The sequence below is a fragment of the Cervus canadensis genome, chromosome 19, assembly GCF_019320065.1.
Source record: "Cervus canadensis isolate Bull #8, Minnesota chromosome 19, ASM1932006v1, whole genome shotgun sequence".
NCBI lineage: Eukaryota > Metazoa > Chordata > Mammalia > Artiodactyla > Cervidae > Cervus > Cervus canadensis.
Genome location: NC_057404.1, coordinates 22,819,768 through 22,846,785, shown reverse-complemented (window position 1 = coordinate 22,846,785; position 27,018 = coordinate 22,819,768). Strand labels below are relative to the sequence as shown.

The following is a 27,018-nucleotide window of genomic DNA, read 5'->3' as shown; positions in this document are numbered from 1 at the left end:
CACGACTCTTATGGCAGAAAGCAAAGAACTAAAGAGCCTCTTGATAAAAGTGAAAGAGGAGAGTGAAAAAGTTGGCTTGAAGCTCAATATTCAGAAAACTAAGATCATGGCATCTAGTCCCATCACTTCATGGCAAATAGATCAGGAAACAGTGGAAAGAGTGAGAGACTTTTTATTTGGGGGGGCTCCAAAATCACTGCAGATGGTGACTTCAGCCATGAAATTAAAAGACACTTACTCCTTGGAAGAAAAGTTTATGACCAACCTATAGAGCATATTAAAAAGCAGAGACATTACTTTGCCAACAAAGGTCGGTCGAGTCAAGGCTAAGGTTTTTCCAGTAGTCATGTACGGATGTGAGAGTTGGACTATAAAGAAAGCTGAGCACCAAAGAACTGATGCTTTTGAACTGTGGTGTTGGAGAAGACTCTTGAGAGTCCCTTGGACGGCAAGGAGATCCAACCAGTCCATCCTAAAGGAAATCAGTCCTGGGTGTTCATTGGAAGGACTGATGTTGAAGCTGAAACTCCAATACTTTGGCCACCTGATGTGAAAAACTGACTCATTTGAAAAGACCCTGATGCTGGTAAAGATAGAAGGTGAGAGAAGGGAAAGACAGGGGATGAGATGGTTGGATGGCATCACCCACTCAATGAACATGAGTTTGGGTGAACTCCGGGAGTTGGTGCAGGACAGGGAGGCCTGGCGTGCTGCAGTTCATGGGGTCGCAAAGAGTCAGACACGACTGAGCAACTGAACTGAACTGATTGTTTCCAAAATGCCTAAAATGAAAAACTGCTTATTAAATAATACTTCATTTTACCTTAGGAACACATTAGCTCAATGAGAAAACGAAGCCTATTTTTCAAGGTGTCTTTAACATCATAAAGAACACTGGACACTTAATATTTATGAATACAATAAAAGCATGCTTATTTGGCATTTTAATCAAATAGAGAGCTTTCTCCTGGGACCAGAATGAGTTTCTTCTAGGATTTTGAGTCTGATTTTTAAGTTGAAATTCACGATGAACCTACTATGCATTAATCAAGTGTATTTGCGCATCTATTGTGTGCTGGGAGTTACATTAAAGGACACAATAATAGGTCTCAAGGACTAATACAACACATTAATCTTGGTATAAAGTGCTACAAGAGGACTGTATGATTCAAAGAAAATACAGAGTTTAAATGTTGCAGAAACGCAAATGAATAAGGGAAACACTTCTGAACTTTGTTGTTAAATGAGGAGGAATTCAAAGTGCAGACAGGAAGGGGAAAATCCTTTTAAACAGAGATAACCTCTCTGTAATATTTTCTTTTGCTGCATAACAAATTACCACAAACTTAGTGCTTTAAATCAACACCTATTACTTAGCACACAGCTCTGCAGGTCAGAAGCTCAGGCTCAGAGCGTGTGGGTCTTCTGCTCAGGGTGGGAGCTGGCTGCAGAGAACCTGGGTACCTATAGAGGGGATGCCCCTAAGTTAATGAATGGGGTGGAGGGAAGGAGGGAAATGAGTGCACACATCACCCGTGAAATATTCTTGCCAGAGTCATGCTTCAATCTGAGTATAAAAAAAAGTGGTACCTTGTAATTTCCACTTCCCATTGTGAATCTGTGTTCCCTTCCTGTGAATGTGTGCAAATGTCCTTTGACCACTATAACACACTGGTTGTTAAGTGTGAACTCTCAAGTCAGACTGCCTCAGCTCACAGCCTGGTTCCACCTCTTACTGCCCGGGTGACCTCAGGAAAATTAACGAGCTTCTATGCCTCCCCTGCTCAGGCACAGAAGCGAGATCATAATAATAATTACCTCATGAGCGAAGTATGAGAATCAACTAATACAACACAACCCTTAAAAACACTTAGACAGGATCTGGCACACTCAACAAACATTACCGATTATTACTGGCCCACATTTCGAATGGATTATCTGTCTCTTCTAATTTGGAGGAGGTTCTTAATACATGGGAACCAGCAATTTCCAATATGATCTTCCAAAAATTCTTAGGCAGCTGGCCCAAATGCTGGGTGCCAGTCTCTGTTAGAAGAGACTTAGAGTTCGGAAACTATTACAAGGAGTGAAATCATTATTTCTGACAAGCACAGTGCTTGCTGCTAAGCAAAGAATTGTCTAATTCTTTTGGTAAGAAAGACCTCCCTGGAGGTTCAATGGTTAAGAATCTGCATTTTCACTACAGGGGGCATGGGTTTGATCCCTGGGGCAGGGGGTGTCCCTTGTGGCTCAGATGGTAAAGAATACACCAGCAATGCAGGAGACCTGGGTTCAATCCCTTGGTCGGAAGATCCCGGGAGAAGGGAGTATCTACCCACTCCAGTATTCTTACCTGGAGAATCCCCATGGACAGAGGAGCCTGGCAGGCTACCGTCCATGGTGTCGCAAGGAGATAGACACTACCAAGCAACTAAGACTTTCATACTTTGGGGAACAAAGATCCCACATGCCTCAAAAAAAGAAAAGAAATCTCCTAAGACTCTTGTAAAATTCAGAGACACTCTTTCCATGTAGCTGTTGAAACTGTATCAAACAGGAAACAACCTGGGTATATACAAAAAGCCATGTGACCCCAAGATTATAAAACCAAACAATCCAGTCATTAACCGAGTTTTGGGGTTCCGGGGCCATTGGCAAAAAAGGGCATGTGTGCCACCACCTCCCCATCCTGTGCCAGAGCAGGCATCTGAACTGGCTCTTTCCTGATGAGCTCAGGCAACACTCCTGACGGCTGCTCCCAATTCACACATGTTGTCATTCAAGGCATCTATTTACCGCACTGGTTCTACAACAGAAACTCTATCACAGCAATTACGACCTCAACGTATGTTTTATAACTGGTGGAGGCATCGTGACCAGGAACTGACCTGCCCACTGAAGGTGAACTGTGTACAGAGCCGACAGGGAAGTGCTGTGAAGCAGAATCGGTCAGAACAGTGGCATCAGAGGATGCAAAACAAATACGTGGCGACTGGGCAAAGCAGTAAGGGCGTGGGGGGAGCATGCAGGCAAGAAAAATCATCACGTGATACAAAATCTGCAGCATATCCATACAGTCTGGAAATAAAGGGGAAAATATCCATGTGTCTGTGTATGTATGAAGTCAAAAAAAGCATTTTCACGTTGCTTTAAAAAAAAGTATGCTTCTGAACTTTATGGACACCTTGTACATTCCTGTGATACTCAGAAACTCTGATAAGCAGGCTGGTAGACTAACTGGGCTGGGACTTAATAATCTATATTTCTTTAAAGGAGGAAAAGAATGAGGATCTACTGAGAGATAGCCAGAGTTCAGTGCTAGAGCTCAAGGATTCAGATCTAACTCAGAGACAAAAAAAAAAAAAATCGACTAACAGGATGAAAGCACAAAGTTCCATGGTGGTTTAGCCCTAGGGAACGAGGGCAGGTCTCAGCCCGCAACTGAGGGGCAGTCAGCCTAAGAGTGGTGAGAAAAGGCATGCGGCCAAATACTAAGGACTGCACAGACCCAACATCCGCCAAGAAAACAGCCCTGCGCTTAGTTACTATTATAATGCAACAAGCCCCTTCTAATACACAATTTGAGCTTCATCAAATGTACATATGAACTCTGAGGGTTTTAAAATATATCTCAATAATCTTGAATTTCAGCAGTTAAAGATACTTAAAGATAACCTAGTTCAAAATCTTATTTTACTCTTCAGGAAAGTGATACCCAGAAAAATTATGATGTGTAAAAGGTCACATTCTACTCAGTAGCAAAGCTAATAGAGCCCCTGAACACTTTGAGTCTTGATGTTAATTCCTCTGTTTCCTGCTTTCTGGGCATTTTTGTCAAACATGGAATAGGCACACCAGCTCCCTGCTTACTCAGGCATAACGCTGACAGGTAGATGTGAGTGCTCCCTGAGAGGTGTGTGTGACGGATTCACGTCCCACGGAGACCCGTCAAAAATGCAGCTACCCCCTATGAGGTTATTATTCCTTTCACCCTAACAGGGCAGCAACGCCTGAGGTTGGTCATTTATTACTCGAAGATATCACTCTAGGATAAAATTTTTGATCTCAGGAACACAGGCAAGAGGACTATTTAATAATCAATAATACTACAATGTAGTCCTAAGTATGACGCTCTGATCATTCCCATAACCACTTGCTGATAGCAAAACGAGACACTACATTTGTCCTTGAGTTACTAGGACACAATAAGTACTGAAGGAGAAGTCTCAGTTATTCCATTTTCCCATGTCAGCCAACTCTAAAGAAATGGTTCAAAGTAAAGAAGTTCCCCATCTCTTTTGTTCTGCAAAGGCTTCCCCTCAACCCCTGCTGCCATTATGAGCATTTAGGTAGTCAGTGACTTTTATGAACAGAACAAGAGTGAGAATTACAAGCTTAAAGGCCACATTCCTGGGCCAGAGCCTACACAGCATGTAACCTGAGAGGATCAATTTACCTGTCCACGCTCAGATGGCACACCTGAAAAATGGGGAGAATGCCAAGCTTATGAAGTTATCTTAACAACTAAGATGTGTATGTGGAGCATTTGGCACTGTACCCGGCACATGATAAGTATCGCCATTAGAACTTGAGTTACTAGGACACAGTAAGTACTTAAAGAGAAGTCTCAGTTATTCTATTTCTCCATGAGTCAGCCAGCTCTAGAGAAATCACGGAGTGCTGCAGTCCATGGGGTCGCAAAGAGTTGGACACGACACGACTGAGCAACTGAATTGAACCGACATCAGTTAAGGGCACTGATACCCAATTGAGCCTTGAAAAACATGGCGGTTAGGGCACCAACCCTCCACTCAGTGGAAAATCCAACTTATAGTCAGCTCTCACTATACGTGGTTCCTCCACATCTATGAATTCAACCCACCTCAGATCATGTAGTTCTACTGTTGTTGTTCAGTCAGTCAGATGTATCCAACTCTTTGCAACCCATGGACCACAGCACATCAGGCTTCCCTGTTCTTCAGTATCTCCCAGAGTTTGCTAAAACTCAGGTCCATTGGGTCAGTGATGCCATCCAACCATCTCATCCTCTGTCACCCTCTTCTCCTCCTGCCCTCAATCTTTCCAAGCATCAGGGTCTTTTCCAATGAGTTGGCTCTTCGCATCAGGTGGCCACAGTATTAGAGCTCCAGCATCAGTCCTTCCAGTGAATATTCAGGGTTGATTTCCTTTAGGGTAGATCGGTTCAATTTCCTTCCCGTCCAAGGGACCCCCAAGAGTCTTCTCCAGCACTACAATTCGAAAGCATCAATTCTTTGGAGTTCAGCCTTCTTTATGGTCCAACTCTCACATCCATACATGACTACTGGAAAAACCATACCTTTGACTAGATGAAGCTTCACTGGCAAAGTGATGTCTCTGTTTTCTAATACGCTGTCTAGGTTTGTCATAGCTTTCCTCCCAAGGAGCAAGAGTCTTTTAATTTCATGGCTGCAGTCACTGTCCACAGTGGGTTTGGAGCCCAAAAAAATAAAATGTCACTGCTTCCACTTTTTTCCCATCTATCTGCCAAGAAGTGATGAGACCAGATGGCATGATCTTAGTTTTCTGAACGTTGAGTGCTACATTGTACTATGGTACTTACTGAAAAACTTCCACTCGTAAGTGTAACCACAAAGTTCAAATTTTTGTTGTTCAAGGGTCAACTATATAAAGTTCTGGAGGCCAAGGAGTTCTACAGAGTTCTACACCTTAGTTTGTGCTATTCACAGTAGTTTAAGGCAATTATCGAGCTGGTTTTGGGAGAAAGTTGAACAAGCATTAAAAGTTTTTAACCACCTACATTAGCTACTCAATCATGGATTCTTTACAGCTACAACAGAAGTAGAAACAACAGGTTTACCAAATTAATCTCAACAGAGCTAAGCTAAGGAGTTTTCTGAAATCCTATTTCTCCTGAAACAAGAAGGTTCTTCACATTGGCTTTACTATCAACCTCCCAACAGAAAAATAGTTTCTTTCCATTTATAAGCTGTCACCATCTACTCTAAGATGGGGTAAGACTTAGTGTAAGTAAGACTTAGTACAGGAAGCCTCCAAAATCCCCCCTCATCTCTGCTCCATGTGGTGACAAGAAAACATCTGCAATTTTTAAAGTTCTATGAAACACTAAAAGGAAAAATAATGGAAACACTAACAAAGCTTAAAAACGGAAAGTCTGACAAAGTCCTTACATCATGGCCCCAGTCTGTGGTTGCTAAACTGTTCTAGTTAAGCTGATGGACAAGTTTTTCAACTTTATCCCTGGGGGAAGAACTCAAAGACAGTTCCCCTCCCGCCCCTAGTAAGGATCCCTGAAAAAAAATCAAGCCATGGCAGACAGTTAACTAGGTTTCTCTAAGTAGGCAATAATCTCAAGTAGACAATCTCTGTTTATGGTGGTTCAGGGTGGACGATATGCATTCCGTAGGGCTTTGCCTTCAAAAAACACCATCCCCTAAGGAGGTATTGCTCTCTGTGGTCATCTTGGCAGGAAAACAGGCAGCCAAGCTAGCCACTTCCTCATAGGAGCTGCTGAGCCCAAACCACGTCAAACTGATGAAATTTAATAATTAAGTGAACATGGTAACAGAGGCGGTGACCAGGAGAAGACGACACATGCAATGGAGGAATGAAAGATCTTTGAGTTTAGGCTGATTTCAGGCAAAGCGCAGTATAGAAACTAGACAATGGACTGAAACTGAAATAAGGTAAGAAAAAGCCAGGCTGAACTCATGTTCCTTTTTAAGTTTATTTGTGAAATAAGAAGAAGAGTAACTACACGGTGCTGCGGCAAGGGTGGTGTGAGGGAGGCGAGATTGTTGTTGTCTGTCTGTTTGAACAGAGGCTATTTGTGCCAAGGAGAAACATCACAAAGGAGGGGAGAAGCGTAAAACACAGAAAAGGTAAGTGACAGTCTCTCCAAAAGAAGAAGGGAAGTGGATCAAGAAAAGGAGAGAAAACAACAAAGTAATATGTGTAAGAGAGAAAGGCTTTTCACTATCAAATACAGAGTGGGAGTTTAAGCCTTGACCTTGTAGCTTGGGTACTCCGCTTTGAAGACTCTGAAGCTTATCAGTGATAGATTCATCATCCTGTGTTAAAAATAATGCAAGATTCTTCTTCTAGTTCTACTTGAGGAAGAAAAGAAAAACAGCGGGGAACATGGGCCTTATTTATACAAAGACTTACTAAGTGTTTATGTGATAGACACCGAGGATACAGAGGTAAATATCACCATCAAGAGTTTACAATCTGGTGCAGCCACTATGAACACACTATGGAGGTTCCTCAAAAATAAAAAACAGAACCACATGACCCAAAAATTTCACAGCTGGGTTTACACCTGAAGAAAACAAAGACGTTAATTTAAAAAAATACATGCACCCAACGTTTGTAGTGGCATTATTTATAATTGCCAAGATAGAGAGGCAACCTAAGTGTTCAACAACAGTTGAATAGATGAAGATGTGGTACATATATACAAGAACATTACTAGGCCACAAAATAGAAGGAAACTCAACAAAGTTGATGGACTTAGGGAATATCATGCTAAGACAAATAAGTCAGACACAGAAAGACAAACACTCCATGCTATCACTCATTGTTGCTCAGTCACTAAGTCGAGTCCCACTCTATGAGACCCCATGGACTGCAGCACGCCAGGCTTCCCTGTGCTTCACCATCTCCGGGAGTTTGCTCAAACTCATGTCCATTGGGTCGGTGCTGCCATCCAACCATCTCTTCCTCTGTTGTCCCCTTCTCCTCCTGCTTTCAATCTTTCCAAGCATCAGGGTCTTTTCCAGTGAGTCAGCTCTTCGCATCAGGTGCCCAAAGTATAGGAACTTCAGCATGAGTCCTTCCAATGGATAGTCAGGGTTGATTTCCGTTAGGATTGACTGGTTTGATCTCCAAAGGGATAGATGTAACAAAACAAAAACAGACTTTCAGATACAGAGAACAAACTAGTGATCACCAATGGGGAGAAGAAATGGGCAGAGGGGCACAATAGGGGTAGGAAATTAAGAGATACAACCCACTATGTATAAAGTAAATATGCCACAAGGATATATATATTGTACAGCACAGAAAAATACGGCCATTATTTTGTTATAAATTACACTTCATTTAAGGGCTTCTCAGGTGATGCTAGTGGTAAAGAACCCATGCAGGAGATGTGAGAGATATGAGTCCGATCCCTGGGTTGGGACGATCCCATGGAGGAGGGCGTGGCTATTCACTCCAGTATTCTTGCCTGGAGAAACCCATAGACAGAGGAAATTGGCGGGCTACAGTCCATAAGTTCGCAAAGAGTTAGACATGACTGAAGTGCTTAGTATACACAGGCATACTCCATTTAAAGTTACAAAAATACTGAACCACTATGCTGGACATTTTGAAACTAAACCAACTATACATACATCAATTTAAAAAAAAGTTCACAAAAAAATAAAATAAAAAATAAAAAAAAGTTCACAATCTGGTAAGACAGCAAGGATTGTAAATAAATAATTCCAAAGAGTATGACAGCTGCAGTAATGCATGCAAAGGTGAGGCAGGATGTGGGTACAAGGAATGGAGAAGCCGGCCTACTACTGATTACCAAGGTGGACTGCAAGTACCATGGTATTGGAAAGACTTTAGAAATCTAATCAAATCTTCACCAGCAAGGGAGAGTTTACACTTGGGCTTGTTTCAAACAAACAAAAGGAAGGTTAAAAAAAAATTTTAATCTAATAGAAAGCCCATCTGCCTTAAACATGGTACTAGAGATGAATACACCCCTAGTCAATTTCTCTTTGCCTTTTCAAGAGAAAAGAGTTGGGAAGAATTGCACAATAAAACAAAGAATGCTTTTAAGTCTTATCTTGATGGGAAATGAATCAATTTAATTAGACTTAGATTCAAGCAGTCTTGAAGAAAGAGAAGTTTAACAACTGCATTATAGAATCTGTGTTACAGCTGCATCTCCAAAGCCCGCTTTAAGTTTTCTTCAATTAAATCTCAGGAGGGTTTAGACTGAAGTGTCATCCCCAACACAATTTATAACCTGCTTTCTATCCAGCTCACAATAGGAGGCGATCACAGAAATGCCAATGAAAAGCCTACCACTCTTCTAGGTGCGAGAGTGGCAGGAGAGGACAAAAAAGTCTCCAAGCTCCATTATCTAGGGGAGGCAAGATCACATAGATGGAACTATGTATTCTAATTCAGAAATGTCTTCATATAGGGAGTGAATTTAACTCACAATCACCTACTGTATATTATGTCCCATACTGGGAGGATGCAGGGAAGCGGGGTGGGGGTGCAGCTTGGGGAGCTTAGATTACCCACCCACTCCAGCCTGGGTGGCGGACATGCTTGTTTCTATTCTGGGGAAACATCTTGGCCTGCAAGTACAGGAGAGCCTCCTATCCACAGGGGATACCTTCAAGGCCCCCAGGGGAGGCCTCCAACTTCAGTATCCTTTATTTACTATTTTTTTTCCAATATATACATTCTCTGATAAAGTTTAGTTTATAAAGAAGGCACAGTAAGAGATTATCAGTAATAAACTAATACAATTACGACTACACATTGTAATCAAAGTTCCATGCAGATGGTTTCCCTCTCAAAGTATCTCACTGCACATATCAAAAAGGTCTTTTGCATCTGCATCTAACTAAGCACTGATCACACACTGTGGCAATAATTTTTGCAGTCTGCGGGGCAACGGCAAAATGAGCACGAATTCTTTTTTCTTCACTATTTCACGGCTAAAGGATTTGTTCTTACTGTAGATCTTAGCAACCTCAGTATATATGATTATTTTTCTTTCCGTGTTAAATCTAGAACTTTCACCTTTCCACTTAAAGAAAGCATTTTACAGATTTCTCTTTGGCACCTTTGAATCGCCAGCATCAATACTCCTACACTTGAGGGGTCGTTATGAAGTAAAATAAGGGTGGCTTGAACAGAAGCCACTGAGCTTCCAGGACAGTCGATCTGATGCCTTATATAACCCAGGTGGCCACTACGTGACGAACAGGAGGATACTCTGGACAAGAGGATGATTCCCATCCCAGGCAGGAGAGAGCGAGATTTCACCATGCAACTCAGAACAGCGCACAATTTAAAACTTATGAATTGTTTATTTCTGGAATTTTCCATTTAATATTTGTGGCCCACGGTTCACCACGAGTAACTGAAACTGAGTATAAAGGAGGATTACTGTACAATTCTTGACTACTAAGTGGAAGCACTGCTTTTGCTTTTAGAGCTAGCAATCCTGCCAAAAGATTTTCTTCATGCTCATGCCACTGTCATCCAAAAGAATTTAATAAAAATAGCCTAAGAGGTAGAGAGTGAGGATGACTGACAATTGAGCCTTCTTTGTGTTAAGACTGCATTTCACAGGCGTGCCCTCCCCCCCCAATACTGATTATTCAGGAAGAAGAGATTTCAAATATGTACAATTCAACCATTACATAATTTAACATAACAAGGCAAAATATGGGAAGGAAAAGAAGGGCAAAAGATATCTTTTATTTACCTAAGAACCAAGAATGTCAGTCATGTGAATTGATAAAGAGCTAAAAGCAACTAGCAAATGCCTGCTATATGAGTGGATTTAGCCTCTCAACAAAATCAAGTGTCCTGCCAGGAAATATCTCTTGTCCTCATCTGCCCAACACGTCTGTCCATTATCAAGTCAAGAACATGACAAAGACACCCACAATCCTGTCTCCTCAGTCCCAGCCAAAGCAGCAAGAAAAAAAGGAAAGTACTACATTTTCAGATGATGAGTGGTCACTCAAAAAATCTAAGTGTCAACTGGTGGTGAAAACAACTACTGGAAACTAAAAATGTACAGAGAAGGCGGCCAAATACAAATGACCCTTCTGCAGATGTGTCAAAATATATGAAACTTGACTTATAATGAGGATGTAAATTAAAATAAGCTCTTTTAAATAACTCAGACAAGTAAAGACCAAACAAAAAATTCTCAGCAGGTAGATACTTGGGGAATTGGGCCTTTCATGGATTCTCTATACTTTTGTTAGTATTTAAATTAATAATGGATTATTATCAGAAATAAATCTATTTTAAATTTAATGTACAGAAAGGATTAAAGGCAGACCAAGGCAGGGGCTATTACGTTTTGTTGTCTGCTCCACCTGAGCATCAGGCCCTCAACTACTGGTTTGCTGCCCTTAGACTCCCTCAGTTCGTCCTTCCAGTGCCACAACGCGTCTCCACAACCGTACAGCCCTTAGCCCCACGCTGTTGCTGCTGCTGTTTACGTGCTCAGTCGTGTCCAACTCGTAGCAACCCCACGGACTGTCACCCGTCAGACTCCTCTGTCCATGGGATGTTCCAGGCAAGAATACTGGAGTGGGTTGCCATTTCCTTCTCCAGAGGATCATCCCAATCCAGGGATCAAAGCTGCATCTTCTGCATTGCAGGCGGATTCTTTACCGCTGAACCATCTGGGAAGCCATTAACCCCATGAGTTGATATTAAATCCTAGTTCAGCATATCATTCCCCACTTTACATACAGTCATTTTTCTCCTCTCTTATGAATAAGGCCCCAACCTAAAGCTCTCAGTTCTCAGTCCTAAAAACATCTCCTGATTTCCGTCCATCCTTGCTCCACTTGGAACAGCCCCCTTCCCCTTGGGGCAGTTATCCTCAACCTGCCCCACTGCTCTTAGACCTTCTTTTGTTGTATCAGATGACACGTGGTGAAGAAAACACCCAGAAAACAGGTTCTTAGCCCAGGTGACAAGAGCATCACCTGCAGAGCTGTGAAAAATACCAACCTCCAGGCCCCATCCTGGAGCAGTCAAGTCAGATCCTGAGACCCGGCACCTGAGCTTTTAATCCTCCCAGGTGATTCAAATCAAGGTGAAAAGCCTCAACAGCAAACTCAGCAGCCAGCTTACAGGAAAGTGGAAATAACTGCTCCCCCAAACCCTCCCCAAGCTGGGCTGGGATGCAGGGTGTGGCTCAGTGGGGCTCCCGCCTGCCGCACCCTCCACACAAACCTTACCACTGTGTGTGTGTGTGTGTGTGTGACAACATGAAACTGTGTGTGTGTGTACACAAACCTTACCACTGCGTGTGTGTGTGTGTGTGTGTGTGTGTGTACACAAACCTTACCACTGTGTGTGTGTGTGTGTGTGTGTGTGTGTGTGAGAGACAACATGAAACTCCTCAGAAAGAACTGCTCTGAGTACTGGAGGTGATTACGTGCTACAGGAAATCAGAGACAGATGAGGTGAAGGAAAGATTCTGTGCCCAGCAGGCAGATGTGAGGGGAAAGCAAAGGTGGTCACTGCCCACCATGGTCTATCAGTCCCGTTGGCTACGCTGTTCCTAAACCAGTCTTGCAAATATATCTTTAGAAACCTCAACGACTACAATAATTTTTGAAAGTCCACCAGTCCCTCCCCCCCAAACCTGTTATCTCCAATTCTCACTGCAAAGTGTGGCAAAGGAAGAGGATGCCGGTTAAACTGGGTCACAAAGAGGCAGGCCAGGGAGATATTGTGTTTCTGGAAGGCAAGAGGTGGAGTTCCAGAAAGGAATACAAGCACACGAGACTAGGATAAAACTGGTCTAATGGCCAAAAACAGTCACACAAGCCCACCTAAATTACGTCCATAACAGGCAGAGCAGGCAGTGAATGACTATTTGCTGAGCGAACACAAAAGCAAGCAGTTTTGAAAACTAGGATAGGAATTATGAAGACAGCCACTAGAGAAGAGGGATTACCAAAAGTCTGGTCTTCGGAAGGCCCCTGCTGTGTGTGGGAAAGCAGGTTTACACCTGGGCTTGCAGCCTGCAGACAAAGGGTGCTGAGGGGAAGCTGAGTGGGCACAGGGGAGTGGGGGAAGTCCTAGATGATTCTCATACCAATCCCTTCCGTTTATTCCCTTCAGGCTCTGAGGACAAGAAAAGGTTACCTGAGTGAAAAGCCCAGTATTTGCAAGGTGCAATGGCACTAAAAGTGGCCAGGACAGACATGTCCCTTCTGTGGGGTGACAACTACAGCTCTGTTCTGTCCCATCCAACATGCAGGAGTTTCCCTCACCACACATGCAAAATTAAAAAAAAAAAAGCTTGGGAGAGATTGCTTAATTTAAAACTCCCTCTTCAGACTAAAACTGTCTGCGCGTGAACATAAAAACAAGCTAAACCATGCATAAACCATTAAAAATTGTATTAAAATAAATTTAGTTAGGCAACAATTAAAAACTCATTGAGCAAGTCTGCATCTACAGCTTCCTAATTTTTGCAAAAGAAAAACTGACTTAATAAGTTACTAAAATTTTAAGAATCCTGTATCCTATTTTTTGTCTGTTTTTGAGAAAAATGTTGACAACGATGAACTAGATACGTTCTCTGGACTTAAGATTTCTCCATGCGAGGTACTTCCGTGGTGGCCCAGTGGTTAAGAATCCTCCCTGCGATGCAGGGGACTTAGATTTGATCCCTGGCAGGGGAAACAAGATCCCTCAGGCAGCAGAGCAAATGAGTCCCTAACTACTGAAGCCAGTGGTCTGTAACAGAAGATCTGCCTTATGCAGTGAAGATTCTGTGTGCCACAATTAAGACTTAACAAAGCTAAATAGAGCTGCTATAATTAAAAAAAAAAAAAAATTCCTCCATAGGAGGACAGCCAATACAGAAAACAACTATTTTCAGAGAAGCAACTAAATAGGAAGGAAAAAAAAGTCCTAAATACTACTCAAAGAAACTTCACCCTGTGTTATTTTCTGATTACTTTCAGGAGTTTTTACTTCCTTTATTTTTACCTATTTTAAAAAAACACCTTTATAGGCTTGGAAGGTTCCTATGTCTCTTTCTAGTATTTTATTTCTGATTTACTGCCAAACCCACCATCTTCTCATCAAATACCCCCGATGGAGGACTCCAAAGCAGATAAGAAGCCACAGGACTCAGTGGCTGGGTCATGCAAAACCTCACCAGATTGGAAAAATGCTTCCCTTATAGCTCAGTTGGAAAAGAATCTGCCTGCAATGCAGGAGACCAGGGTTTGATTCCTAGTTGGGAAGATCCCCTGGAGAAGGAAATGGCAATCCACTCCAGTATTCTTGCCTGGAGAACCCCAGGGACAGAGGAGCCTGGCAGGCTACTGTCCATGGAGTCGCAAGAGTCGGACACAACTCAGCGACTAAACCACCACCACCAAGACTTGCATTCATAGACCAAATGCCTAAGTCTGTCCAAAATTCTTCAGTATTTCTGATCAACCTGCGAAAACACGGTTTTACATATGTGCTTCTGTTCAGTTCAGTCACGCAGTCAGTGTCTGACTCTTTGCAACCCCATGGACAGCAGCACACCAGGCTTCCCTGTCCATCAACAACTCCCAGAGCTTGCTCAAATTCATGTCCACTGACTCAAACTCACGTCCATCGAGGTGGTGATGCCATCCAACCACCTCATCTTCTGTTGTCTTCTCCTCCTTCTTCAATCTTTCCCAGCACCGGGGTGTTTCAAATGAGTCAGTTCTTCACATCAGGTGGCCAAAGTATTGGAGCTTTAGCATCAGTCCTTCCAATGAATATATTCAGGACTGATTTCCTTTAGGACTGAATGATTTAATCTCCTTGCAGTCCAAGGGACTCTCAAGAGTCTTCTCCAACACCATAGTTCAAAAGCATCCATTCTTTGGTGCTCAGCTTTCTTTCCAGTCCAACTTTCACATCCATACATAACTGGAAAAAACATGGCTTTGACTATATGGACCTTTGTCTGCCAAGTAATTTCTTTGCTTTTGAATATGCTGTCTAGGTTGGTCATAGGTTTTCTTCCAAGGAGAAAACGTCTTTTAATTTCATGGCTGCAGTCACCATCTCCAGTGATTTTGGAGCCCAAGAAATTAAAGTCTGTCACTGTTTCCACTGTTTCCCCATCTATTTGCCATGAAGTGATGGGACTGAATGCCATGATCTTCATTTCCTGAATATTGAGTTTTAAGCCAGCTTTTTCATTCTTCTCTTTCACTTTTATCAAGAAGATCTTTAGCTCTTCTTCACTTTCTGCATATCTGAGATTATTGATATCTCTCCAGCAATCTTGATTCCAGCTTGTGCTTCATCCAGTCCGGCATTTTGCATGATGTACTCTGTATAGAAGTTAAATAAGCAGGGTGACAATATACATCCTTGACGTACTCCTTTTCCAATTTGGAACCAGTTCATTGTTCCATGTCCGGTTCTGTTGCTTTTAGACCTGCATACAGATTTCTCAGGAGGCAGGTAAGGTGGTCTGGTATTCACATCTCTTTTAAGAATTTTCCACACTTTGTTGTGATCCACAGTCAAAGGCTTTGGTGTAGTCAATAAAGCAGAAGCAGATGCTTTTCTGGAACTCTCTTGCTTTTTCTATGATCCAATGGATGTTGGCAATGTGTGCTTACCACACACATAAGATCATGTAGGTCAAATGTAACTGCCCATATTTATATCTGTTCTTGAATCAGGGACCCAACAGCTATGAAATGCTGACCTAAGCTAAAGAAATGTTCTCACTGGCCATAAAAGGGTAAAATTTTGAATTCACATCCCTCTGCTTGTCCTGACCTCCCACCACACAGTCCTATCGTTGCTGGCATTACTTTTATCAATAAAGAGTGATTACGTCCCCACCCACTGAGGTCTCAGAGCCCTTCCTTCGGGGACAGGACATGCTTTAGGAAGGCATCAAGTATCCCATAAAGTGACACAAGAGCACAGATAAGAAGCACTTTCCAAGTTTAGAGAAAAGAAGGATCAGAGCATTGGAAGAGGCACCAAAGAGTCCACAGCAATTGGGCTGGATTAATGAGGACCCAGATTTTTACCAGGAAGGGGGCATCAGGCAAGAGTGGCAAACTTAGCCGAGGCATACAGGAAGCAAAATACATAAAAACCTGCTCAGGGGACAATGAGACGTATGCTGTGGTGAAGCAGGGAATCTGAGTATATTATTGATCCTCGGGTGAAAGAATTATGGCTTATTCTAGCCATCCCTAGCGCTCAGAGCCATCCCTGGCACTCAGAGTTGTGCGTACAATATTAATAGTGTCTCAATAGATGTGCATGGGGAAAAAAGGCTGTGCTGAGAATGGGGAAATATGGCTACAGAGACGACCTTTCATTCAAAGATAAAAACCTTGATCCACATGAATTCAGACCACAGCAGCTGTCCGTGATGTTCATTAAAATCTCCCTGCTCCTTCTTGTCCTCTGTTGTCCTCACCTGGTGAAGCAGCCTGGCTAATATCCACTGTTCTCATCTCTAAGCTGAAAGCAACTGGAGAGGAAGGAAAAAAAAAAAAAACCATGCTGACCATCTCCCTCTGAATTGGATCACAAGGCAAAAACGGACACCACTCCACCTGGGTGACATTTCTACAATCCCCAGGTCCTTTCCAAAAGGGCCACTTCACTCTTCCTTCACTTCCTCTTCACACCATCTCCTCACCCTCTTCCCTCACCCTGCCTCTAGGTCTTTGAGAAAATGCATGCCAGGGGTCAGGAAAGCCCTCTTCATCCCACATGCCCTCCTCGGGGGTCTCCCACCCACCATTTTGCCCGAGCTCCCTCCTGTCACCACTTGGGAATGGGACAAGCCCCCTCCATCTAAAAGCCTAACACCCCACCTGGGCTCCAGCTCCCATCATATCTCACTTTCCATCACCCATTTCTCCCCAACTATTCCCAACCATACTCAGCAAGATGCAAAGATTCTCTTTCCTCACACCAAACTTCTTCCTCATCAAGGTACCAGCACCACCATCCTCACACAGTTCCCCCTTTAATCCACCCCAACCTGCCTCCTGCAGCCTCTGGCCCGCCGAGGGCACCAAAGCTGTCAAGTCTAGCTTGTTCTTACTGTTCCCGACCTCGCAGCATCTTTTCACTGGGGCGCCCCCATTCCTGTCTTCAAACCTGAACTCCCCGTGGCTTCTATGACCAAATACTCCCCAGCCGCTGCCCCCCAACCTCACCAGCTGCTCCTTCCTTCTCAGGCCCCTCCACCGCTCCAGGGGACTTCAGCCTGGGCCCCTCCTCCTTCCCATCCGGACACACTCCCCTAACTGACCTCGACCAGACTGGTGCTTGAAACACCACAGACAGACCAATGGTTCTGAAAATGGCCCTCTCTGCTTTTCAGCGGGGCCAGTCCATCACCACGGCAGAGCGCCCTCTCTCCCCTGGCTCAAAACCCAAACCTTTCCCTTCCCTCAGGCCGTGCTCAAGTCTTAACTCCTCCAGGAAAATTTTAATACCTTCCCAGGCCTCCACGGCCCCACAGCTCTCTCCTCTTAACAGGCTTCCTAAAGCATTTAAGCAATCAGCAGTACAGAATTTATTACTTAATTACAGACATTCTGAGATTGTTCCCTAGATGTCTGCTTTGCTTTGGTGCAAATCTTCCCTCTCCAACCAGACTGAAGTTTCCAAACAACACCAGCACTTCTTTTTGTGTACCTGGCACTGAGCTGCATATACCGGTGATGTCCAATTATCAGTCCTCTGACAGCAAAAGAACGTAACATTTTATAAAAGTAAAAACCAAACCCGAGCATTATTTTAGTCTGTTAAACAGTCTGAAAAAAATCTGGATTTTGTCCCAAAGTTACTTAATAAATCATAAATTTTTTTAAAAAGAAACCTTTTATCTAGAATCACCATGTAGCATCACCAGGAAAACACTAACTATGGAATACCAGGACTAAATCTGTGAAACCTTCTACCACTGACATCTTCAGATTTTTTTAAAACTTAACATTGAGAATTTCACATGAAACAGGAATAAACAGATTCCCAACAAAATTTGTATTCACTTTGTGCGTAAAAATAATAAATAGAAGGTAATCCTTTAATGCGAAAGGCTACATAAGATACAAGGAACAAAAGTGGTCAAGCTGAGGATTTCTGCCAAACCTCTCTAGAAACACGGCTATGAAAATAAGCGCTGTTCACTAAGATAGTAGAAGGATCTAACGGAGAAGGAAATGGCAACCCACTTCAGTATTCTTGGTTAGAGAATCCCAAGGACAGAGGAGCCTGGTGGGCTGCTGTCCATGGGGTCTCACAGAGTCAGACACAACTGAATCAACTTAGCATGCATTGGAGAAAGAAATGTCAACCCACTCCAGTGTTCTTGCCTGGAGAATCCCAGGGACGGAGCAGCCTGGTGGGCTGCCCTCTATGGGGTCGCAGAGTCAGACACAACTGAAGCGACTTAGCAGCAGCAGAAGCAGTTTTTTATGCTACATTGAAGTCCAGTTCATCCACTAAGAAGAAATAACCTTATTTTTCACTATTAAAGAAAAAGAAAACGTCAATTCTTGCCATCCTTTCAACCCCCAACTTTCCATTCGGCAGCCACATCACAACTCAGCTGAAAACGCTTGGCCACAACGAAGGAATTAGAGAGCCCACCTGTCCTTGACTTGTCCCCACAGCGCCCCAAACCCCTACCACCATCACCACCATTCCAAGCACTAGACATGTGTCCTTGACACTCCAGCAACTTCAAATGCACAACTCCTCAAGCATCTCCACTACCCTGGGCCTGCCGGGGCCTCCCACCTCTCACCCCCTCATTTCCTCCACAGTATCTTTCTCATACTTCTCAAACTGGGTATGGGTTCTCAGATCCTCGACCCCACCCACTATGCCCCAGAGGAACCCCGGTTGCCCTCTTACGGGTTCCTTTTGCTAATTGTGCTCCCTGATATTAGAGTGTTTACCATACTGTCCTGAGACTTCATGAAACTTTCTCCTCAAATCTCTGTGAGTTCCTGGAGAAGAAAGATGATGTTTTTGTCTATATTCTGTATGAACTGAAAAGTGAGTGTGCCCCAAAACCAAAGGCCCAAGTTCTCACCCCTAGTACCTCTGAAAAGAACCCTGCTGGGAAATAGGATTGGTTTTTGTGGGGTTTTCTGCAGATGGAACTAAGTCATGAATCTTGAGAAAAGAGCATCCTGGACTTCCAGTGGACCCCTAAATTCAAAGACTGGTGTCTCATAAGAGAAAGGAGAGTACTTGAAAGACACCACAGGGAAGACCACTGGAAGACAGAAACAGATTGGAATTGAGCTGCCACAAGCCAAGGAAAGTCAGAAGCGGAAAAGAGGCAAGGATTCTCCAGGGCCTTGGCAGGAACATGGCCCTGCTAAAACCCTTGCTTTTGGACTTCTGGCTTCCAGAATGGTGAGAGAAGAAATTTGCTGTCTTAAGCCATCAAAGTAGTGATTAATCTACCACAGTCCTAGGAAAATAACACCTAGTCCAAACCTCAACATACTGCCAATGATCTAGAAATGATTTAATTTAAAAAAAAAACTGCGTTGAACTAAGGAAGACAGGGAGTGAAGATGAAAAAGCATGCGAACTGCAGGGCAAGAATCCAGGGCATGGACCCCCTCGCTATAAGTTTATCACTGGAACTTGAGCAAGTCACTTATCTACTATGACCCTCTAATTTATTCTCTAGGAAAATGAGGAAACTGGCCCAGAACACTCCCCCACCATTCTGAAACCAACTTCATCCAGATCAACTTGATCTGATCCTTAATTATAATTCTTCCCATTCACTAAATTATTTTAAAGGGCTTTCAGGTGCAAAAAAAAAAAAGGATTAAAATGACATTTCAAAGGCACATATTTTAATCAGTTCGTTAAAATTCAATGAAATAGTTTGATCATATGCTGAAAAGTTATTTTCTACAATATCAACTTTTTTTCCCCTGCGAAATCAACAATTTACAAGTAGCTGCTTTAATTCTGCTGGGACTGTTGACAATTGAGGAAAAATCGACCTAAACTTGAATCAGCTTAAGTGTCACTGATTCAGAAGCCAAATATATGACTAATTTCTTCAGAGTAACAAGGGATATCTCCAAAACAAAGGTTTCCTCCACTAGACTCCAGGCTGTAATTATGGGCCCATACTCAAGATTTCCACTTCAAAGAATCTGGCTAAGAAATAAATACAGCTGCTGCCACTACCAAGTGGTCAAGTGTCGGTAAAGGAATCAAAACAAAACAAAAACTCTTTTACCATTTTCAGGCCTCCATAAACAGAAACACACCAGTTTCCCTGTGTTAAACCTTTCCTAATTCAAACAAATGGAAAGAACAAAGGTGTTAGTAATGAAATCTGTACTTACCCATAAATCCTGCTAGGGTTAATTTGGGTTAAATTAAAAACCATATTTCTGGGCTAAATTAAAAACCATATTTTAAGTTCTTTCACAGGTCACGCTGTTCCTCTTGCCTTCATGTTTTTATAGTGGCAGCCTTGATTCTTTTTTAGGAAACCAACCAAAACAACACAAGGCGCCGAGGGACTCATATTTCAGTTCCACAAAGTACCCATCAGAAACACTTTTAAACTGTCCCAAACCAATTCATCGTTCAGAAAATAAAATCAAGAGTCACCGGGGCCAAGAGTTCATCCAGAATTGGCAGAACCACGCTTGCAAAACTGGACAGTGAATCGTAGCACAGAGTTAGGAGACCAAAAATTTTTCTTTCCAGGTGGAAACTCAATCCGAAAATCAAATCCCTTGAGTTGGAAGACTCAACAAACCCAGTTTGCAAATCTGAAGTTCTCGGCTGTAAAGATAAGCTCTCATACCCAAGAACCCGGGGGTCGAAGGTGCACGATTTCATCTCAAATATATTTCTGAGCCCTTAAAAATAACTCTTATTTTCCAAGGTGCTCTTTAATGTAATAAAACTCAGCTAGCAAAAGCAAAGCCAACAGTCTGGAAGTTTGGAGATCACACACAGTGGCGTTCAAAGTCCCTGTGTGGCTTTAGTATCCTGCAAACTAGCGTCCAAATAACTTGTGCAAGGAGCTGAAGGGCTGGCCCTTCTAGCCCAGCTCTGTTTTCCTGCCGCCCAAGCACAGGATGAATGAGCTTTAACTCCGCCGCCTGCGTGTTTACTTGCATCCTCACGTGGCACCGCGCAGCTCACAAGCACTGCGCCGGGACCGCGCGGGGGAACCCTAAAACTTTTACTTTGCAAACTAGCGGAGCGACGCGGGCACACACCCGCTCGCCAGCCACAGAAACGCCTCCAGGCAGAGCCCCCCCGGGGCTTCCCCAGCATCACCCCCGCCGGCGACTGCACGCACAGAAAGGCGCGGGGGTGGCGGCGGGACCCTCTTCCAAGTCGCGAGAAGGGAGAAGCGGCGCGACGGAAAGCGGCTGGGACGGAGGAGACCCGGCGCCAGGACAGAGGGGCGCCCCGCGGGCTACTCACAGGGTGACCGTGCGGTTCGGCAGCGTGTCCGGGGGCAGGACCTGCGCGAGCTCCAAGCTGCTGCACACCACCTTGCCCTCGGCGGCGCCCGCCGCCCTCCCGGCCCCTCGGGGCCGCCCGTCGTGCTTGCAGCCCGGGGGCAGAGCCACGGCCTCGCCGCCCAGCAGCGCGAGCAGCGCCAGCGGCAGCAGCAGAAGGGGCGGCGGCGGGGGGCCCCGCGGGCGCCGGGGCCGTTCCATGCTGCGGGCCGGGCGGCCGGCCGGGGCCTGCGGGCCGAGCGACGCAGCGCTGGCCTAGCGGGCCGCCCCGGTGGCCCGGAGGACGGGAGCGTAGCGCGGGCCCGGCGGCGCCCGGAGTCTCGTGGTGGCCGGAGGACGCGCCCTCCTCGGCGCCGACATGCTCCTTTGTCCGCAGCTGCCGCGCTCGGCCTCCGGGGAGCCGCGGGGTCACGGCCGCGTGGGTCCCAGCGCCGCTCTACGGCCGGGCGGGAGCGCCGCCGCTTCCTCCACCGCCTCCTCAGTCGCCGCCGCCTCCCCCGGCCACTGCCCGCGGCGGCTCCTCCCCGCCCGCCGCCCCCGCCCCTTCCCCTCGCCGCCTCCTTCTCCTCCTCCTCCTCCACTACCTCGCCGTCTCCGCTCCCCTCGCCGCCCGCGGCTCCAGGAAGGAGGGGCGTGCTCCGGGACCCGCGCCGCCCGCCGCGGGGCCGGACCCCCGGTACCTAGGCGCTCCCGGCTTCCGGGCCGGAGTTGTGGGGCAGCGGGAGTGCCGTAACTCGTGGGGAGGGCGGAAGAAAGTTCTAGTCCAAACTCCAGCCACGGTGGTCACTCTCGCAATTCTCTCCGCCGCCTCCAGACAAAGGCGCCCCGTGTGTCCCTGGGGCCCGCGCGTTCCTCCCGGCGAGCCCCAGTCCTGGGCTTGGGGAGGGGGAGGAGAGCAGGGCTCAGTTTCTTTGGAGAACCCAAGAAAGAGTGCCCCAAACCAACAGTCTTCAAAGGAATCGCCTTCCCTCCTCTCTGCAGAGATCTCTAACCTCCTCTAGGTACTGCGTAGTCTCATTTGTCCCAGATACAGCCGAGCTGGGAACAGGGTCCTGTCCCAGAAAAAGGACCCTCCAAAGCCGTTTCTGGCCTTCAGCAATTCCACTTACAACCTCTGCAAAGGATGCATTGGGGCCTCGATGGACCGGCAGCCTTTGGAAAAGGAAATTTCCCTCTGGTATCCAAAGATACCTCAGATATAACCGGTTAGATCAACTGCGAGCGAACTAGCCAAGAAACTCAAGCGGAATCTATTTTTCTTCTAGGCAGTGCTGCCAACCCCGCGCTAATATTTGCAACACCGGGGCTCACCTACCCTATATTTAAATATTTACAAGGAGTATGTCAAACCTTCAAAAAATATATATTCTGTGCGCCCATCTTGAGAAATACTCCTCAATAACAACCTGGAAAGCCAGGTGTGTGTCCCAAGCTCGCAGATACCTTGGAGTTACACCTCATAAGTGGTAGAGAAGAAGGAAGTACACCCCAGCACTTGGTCTAACACTTAACGTGACTTTAACTTCCTGTCTCCGCTCCATTCATGAACAAGAGGAGCTTTCTGCACGCTTGTGGACACCGCAGCCTCAACAAAGCTCCATGCACACCCTCAAGCAGCGCGTGCGCACCCTCAAGTGGTATTGGCAGCCCTTCAGGCCTAGGAGTGCAAATACCAGTAGTTTGGCCCTCCCTTAAGAGGAAAATTCTGGAAAGAGGCCTACTCAAGCCCTGATAGAGCTTCCCAGGTGGCAGCAGCGGCTAAGAATCTGCCAACAATGCAGGAGACTGCGTGAGAGGCGGGTTCGATCCCTAGGTGGAGAAGTTCCCCTGTAGGAGGACATGGCAACCCAACCCAGTATTCTTGCCTGGAGGATGGTTTGGACAGAGGAGCACGACGGGCTATAGTCCATAGGGTCGCAAAGAGTTGGACTAGACTGAAGCGATTTGGCACACAGGCCCTGGAAGTAGCATTGGGAATTTTCAGTCACTGAATTCCAGGGGCCTGGGCTCCTTGGACAAGGTCTAGTGACAGAAAGGAGACACGGGCTCTTAGGGAACAAGTCCCTTGGCCCTGGAGATTTTTCACCCTTTGGGGAGGAGAGCTTGGTTGGTGCCCTCTAAAACGCAGACCCAGGTACTTCCCTAGTGGTCCAGCAGTTGAGACTCCTGGCTTCCATTGCAGGAGGCACAGGTTCAGTCCCTGGTTGGGGAAGTAAGATCGCCTATGCTGCCAGGTACAGCCAAAAAATAAAAATAAAGCCAAAAATAAAATAACATGCAGAGCCAGAAAGGGGTTTTTCTTCCCCAAGTCTCAGGTCATTACTGACTAAGGCCCTTACAGAATCTATCTTAGGCACCAGTTCCTAGGAATCTCTATATGACTAGAACTTTCTCAATAGTAAATAAATGATGTCTATTTAACAGACACTGTTGTGTTAAATTGAATAGCGCTTCATTTGATCAACGTTTTTTGAAAACCAACGACGTGAACCCGAAGGTGTCTATTGCTAAGAGTGCATTCTGAAATAAAATATTCTAGATCTGCACTGTCCAGTATGGTGGCTATTTAACACTTGAAATGTAGCTAGTGTGAGGTCAGAAGAGAATTTTTCAGTTTAATTTAATTCAGATTTCAAGTCCAAGGTGCTTAGTGACTACCTTGTTGAACTGTGCAGTTCTTGACACTGATGGATAGAAAAAGTGGGATATCATCATCACCATTAAGTAGCTTTAAACCTATAAATAAGCTTAAGTGGTGAAATTAAATAAATTCTCTTGAATTTATTTAAAGAATTCTTATTCCCTAACACAATCATCATCACTGTCATCTGTTTTCTCTACAAAGATGAAAACTTCTTAGCAAAATGGAAGTTTATTAGCCATATTACTGTTGTCAGAGCTACAATTGTCATGGGAACTCGGAATCGGTGAGTATCTTCACACACTCTACTTCAGCCTAGGGTTGAAATAAATTTCCATGTCTGTTTTGAAATTTGTTTACCGTATTAACACCAGTTTGATACATATCCTCTTTTTTACCTCACTGTAGTTGAGAAAGCTGTAGAAAGCACAGAATTATCAAAGAGATATCTCAAGTGATATCCTGAGTCCAAGGAAAAATATGGAGGACAGGTTTTAATACATGGATGATGTAATAAAACCATTCTGGCACAGAAATCACTAACTCTGTCTTTGAAATAAATCACTACAAATCACAAAATAATAATACAGTTTGTTAAAACTGGAAAAGGCTTTAGAAAGTCTCTTTCAACCCTGTAGTCCTTGGAAAGCACACAACCCTGAGTTACCATTCTGTACCAGCGTGGGTGCACAAGGACTTGGTAAATGGTCCTTTCCCCAGTTATGAAGATCTCTGAGGATGACACTGTCTGAAATTTACCATCATTTACCCTCAGTCACACCACAGTCTTCACTTTAATTAAGCTACCCCAGCCCAGACACTGTCTTGTCAGACAGGTCTACCTGCTGCTGATTCCCGCCTCAGGCATCAAGAACATTATACCTTTTGAAGTCACAGGACTTAATAGGTCCTTTCAAAGTCCTCACTGTGTTGTTAATTATCCCACTTTAGAACATCCTATAGGAACTGTTTGAGAAATCACTCATTAACCTTATTCCTGTACACATAGTCCCGTAAAGTTGTGTTGTGTCAACTGTTGCTTTAAGGATGGTAGATGGACCACATTCCAAGGCTTCTATGCTGCGAATCCTGTCTTGCTATGTTATGTAAAGCTTGTAGGAGATACCACGGAAACATTCAAAGATGCTTTGTTTATCCTCCTGGTATAGACTCTGTATTAGCTATGTACATGAGTAAATACATATGCATATATATTTATTATGCAATAAATACATGGATTTATATATATATATACCGCCCTATTTATTAACAATTTAATTTTATATGGCCGTCGTCTTCCTTTTCTACCAGACGATGAGCTTCTTGAGATTTTTCCCACCCCTTCTTAAATTACTCCCTCCCACCTTCAATTACTCCCTATTACATCACTCTAAAATCTAGACCAGTCATCTAGACTGAATCTAGATAACATGGCTTGTTCCAACCTGAAGATGGCTACCTTTAAAAGTGTGTTTATAGGTTTATGATGTTAGCCTCCCCCATTACAATACCAGCTCTATGACACTTTGTCTTATTTGCTTTGTAAGGCAGACTCTGTTAGTTTCTGGGCTCCTCTGGGGGCTCAGATGGTAAAGAATCTGGCTGCACTTCAGTAGACCTGGGTTTGATCCCTGGGTCCAGAAGATCCCAGGGAGAAGGGAATGGCAACCCACTCCAATAGTCTTGCCTGGGGAATTCCATGGACAGAAGAGCCTGGTGGGCTACAGTCTATGGGGTCGCAAAGAGTCGGACACAATTCAGTGACTAACACTCACTTTCTTCTGTTAGTTACTACCAAAGAGCCTTTCCTCAACTTTTTCTCCCTTGGAGGCTGAAAAAGCTACGCAGTCATTTTCCCTTGGAGGGAAAGAGTTGGACACAACTGAGTGACTAACAGTTTCACTTTCTTCTGTTAGTTGTTGCCAAAGAGCCATTCCCCAACTTTTTCTCCTTTGAAGGCTGAAAAAGCTACACAATATGGAAACTACTGGTGGCCATATTGTAGATCTACCCAAAAAGAGTCAAAGGCAGTGTTGTCCAATATGGTGGATATTAGACACATGTATTTAAATTTAAACTCAAATTAATTAAAACTAAATAAAACTAAAAATTCTATTCCTTAGTCACACTAGTCATAATTCAAGTGCTCACTACCTATACGTGGCTGGTGGATACCATTTTGGGCAGCACAAATTATGGAAGAGTTTCAACTCACAGAAAGTTCTACTCTTCAACACCAATCTGAGGGGAGTCTGCCGAGAAACTTCAGGAGAGAAATTTTGATAAATTTTGATAAATAGGGACTTACAAGAGAAGATCTGTCTCACCACCCTCATCCTTCTTGCTTTGGAAATGGTATGGTGAGGACATGAGGCATGGAGCTGAAGCAAGGTCTTTTGAAACCACAAGGCAAAAGGAACAAAGGAAAATTCCCAAATAATAAGAGGAAATGGAAAGACAGTGAAAACACTTGGATCCCCGAGGTCATGGTTGAGCTGCCTCTCAAACCTCTGGACTTATTTTTATTATGAATGTTCTCTGGTTTAAGCCATTGTTGTTTTGGTTTTCTAGTGCCTACAACAGTGCCTGACACATGGAAGGGAGTCTAAAGTGTTGATTCTCATAGTTTATACCTTACTCATTTTTATGTGGCAAACATCTAACACAGTTCTTCATATATATTAGCTAGTGAGTGTTGAGAAGATTGACTAATGTCCTGTCTTCCAGAATCAAAGGGAAATGTGTAATGTCATGATTAAACTGACATGGAAAGAACAGCAATTTTTAGCACTTGAAATATCTCAGTGACACCTCTATAAACCCTGTTAATAAACAGACATTCTCTGTTTATTTTTGCATCATTTAATGTTAATCTATTAGTTGTGACAGCTGTAGTTTATATTTTTAGTCATTACATGGCATGTACTGGAATGCATGCTTGGTTATTACCCAGAACCCAGCTAGAAACACCAGGAGCTCAAATAACCCCATAGCCTCTTTAGACAGCATTGGCTCCTGTTCTTGGCTTACTAGTTACTAGAAATAGTGACCTTCAGCAAG

General features: G+C 44.3%; 1 protein-coding gene across 3 annotated transcripts in view; it reads right to left on the bottom strand.

Annotated features, from left to right (window-relative positions):
* Positions 1-21,829, bottom strand: part of ADGRA3 (adhesion G protein-coupled receptor A3) — a 124,302-nt gene extending 102,473 nt beyond the window's left edge. For 2 of the 3 annotated variants that reach the window (XM_043438198.1, XM_043438199.1), the window contains exon 1: positions 21,280-21,829. In XM_043438198.1, the coding sequence (XP_043294133.1) occupies positions 21,280-21,518 (239 nt within the window). In that variant the 5' untranslated portion in view covers positions 21,519-21,829. Of the gene's footprint in view, positions 1-20,177; positions 20,237-21,279 lie in introns of those variants that run through there. The other variant, XM_043438200.1, reaches the window with a different exon arrangement.
* Between the last annotated feature and the right edge of the window lie 5,189 nt (positions 21,830-27,018).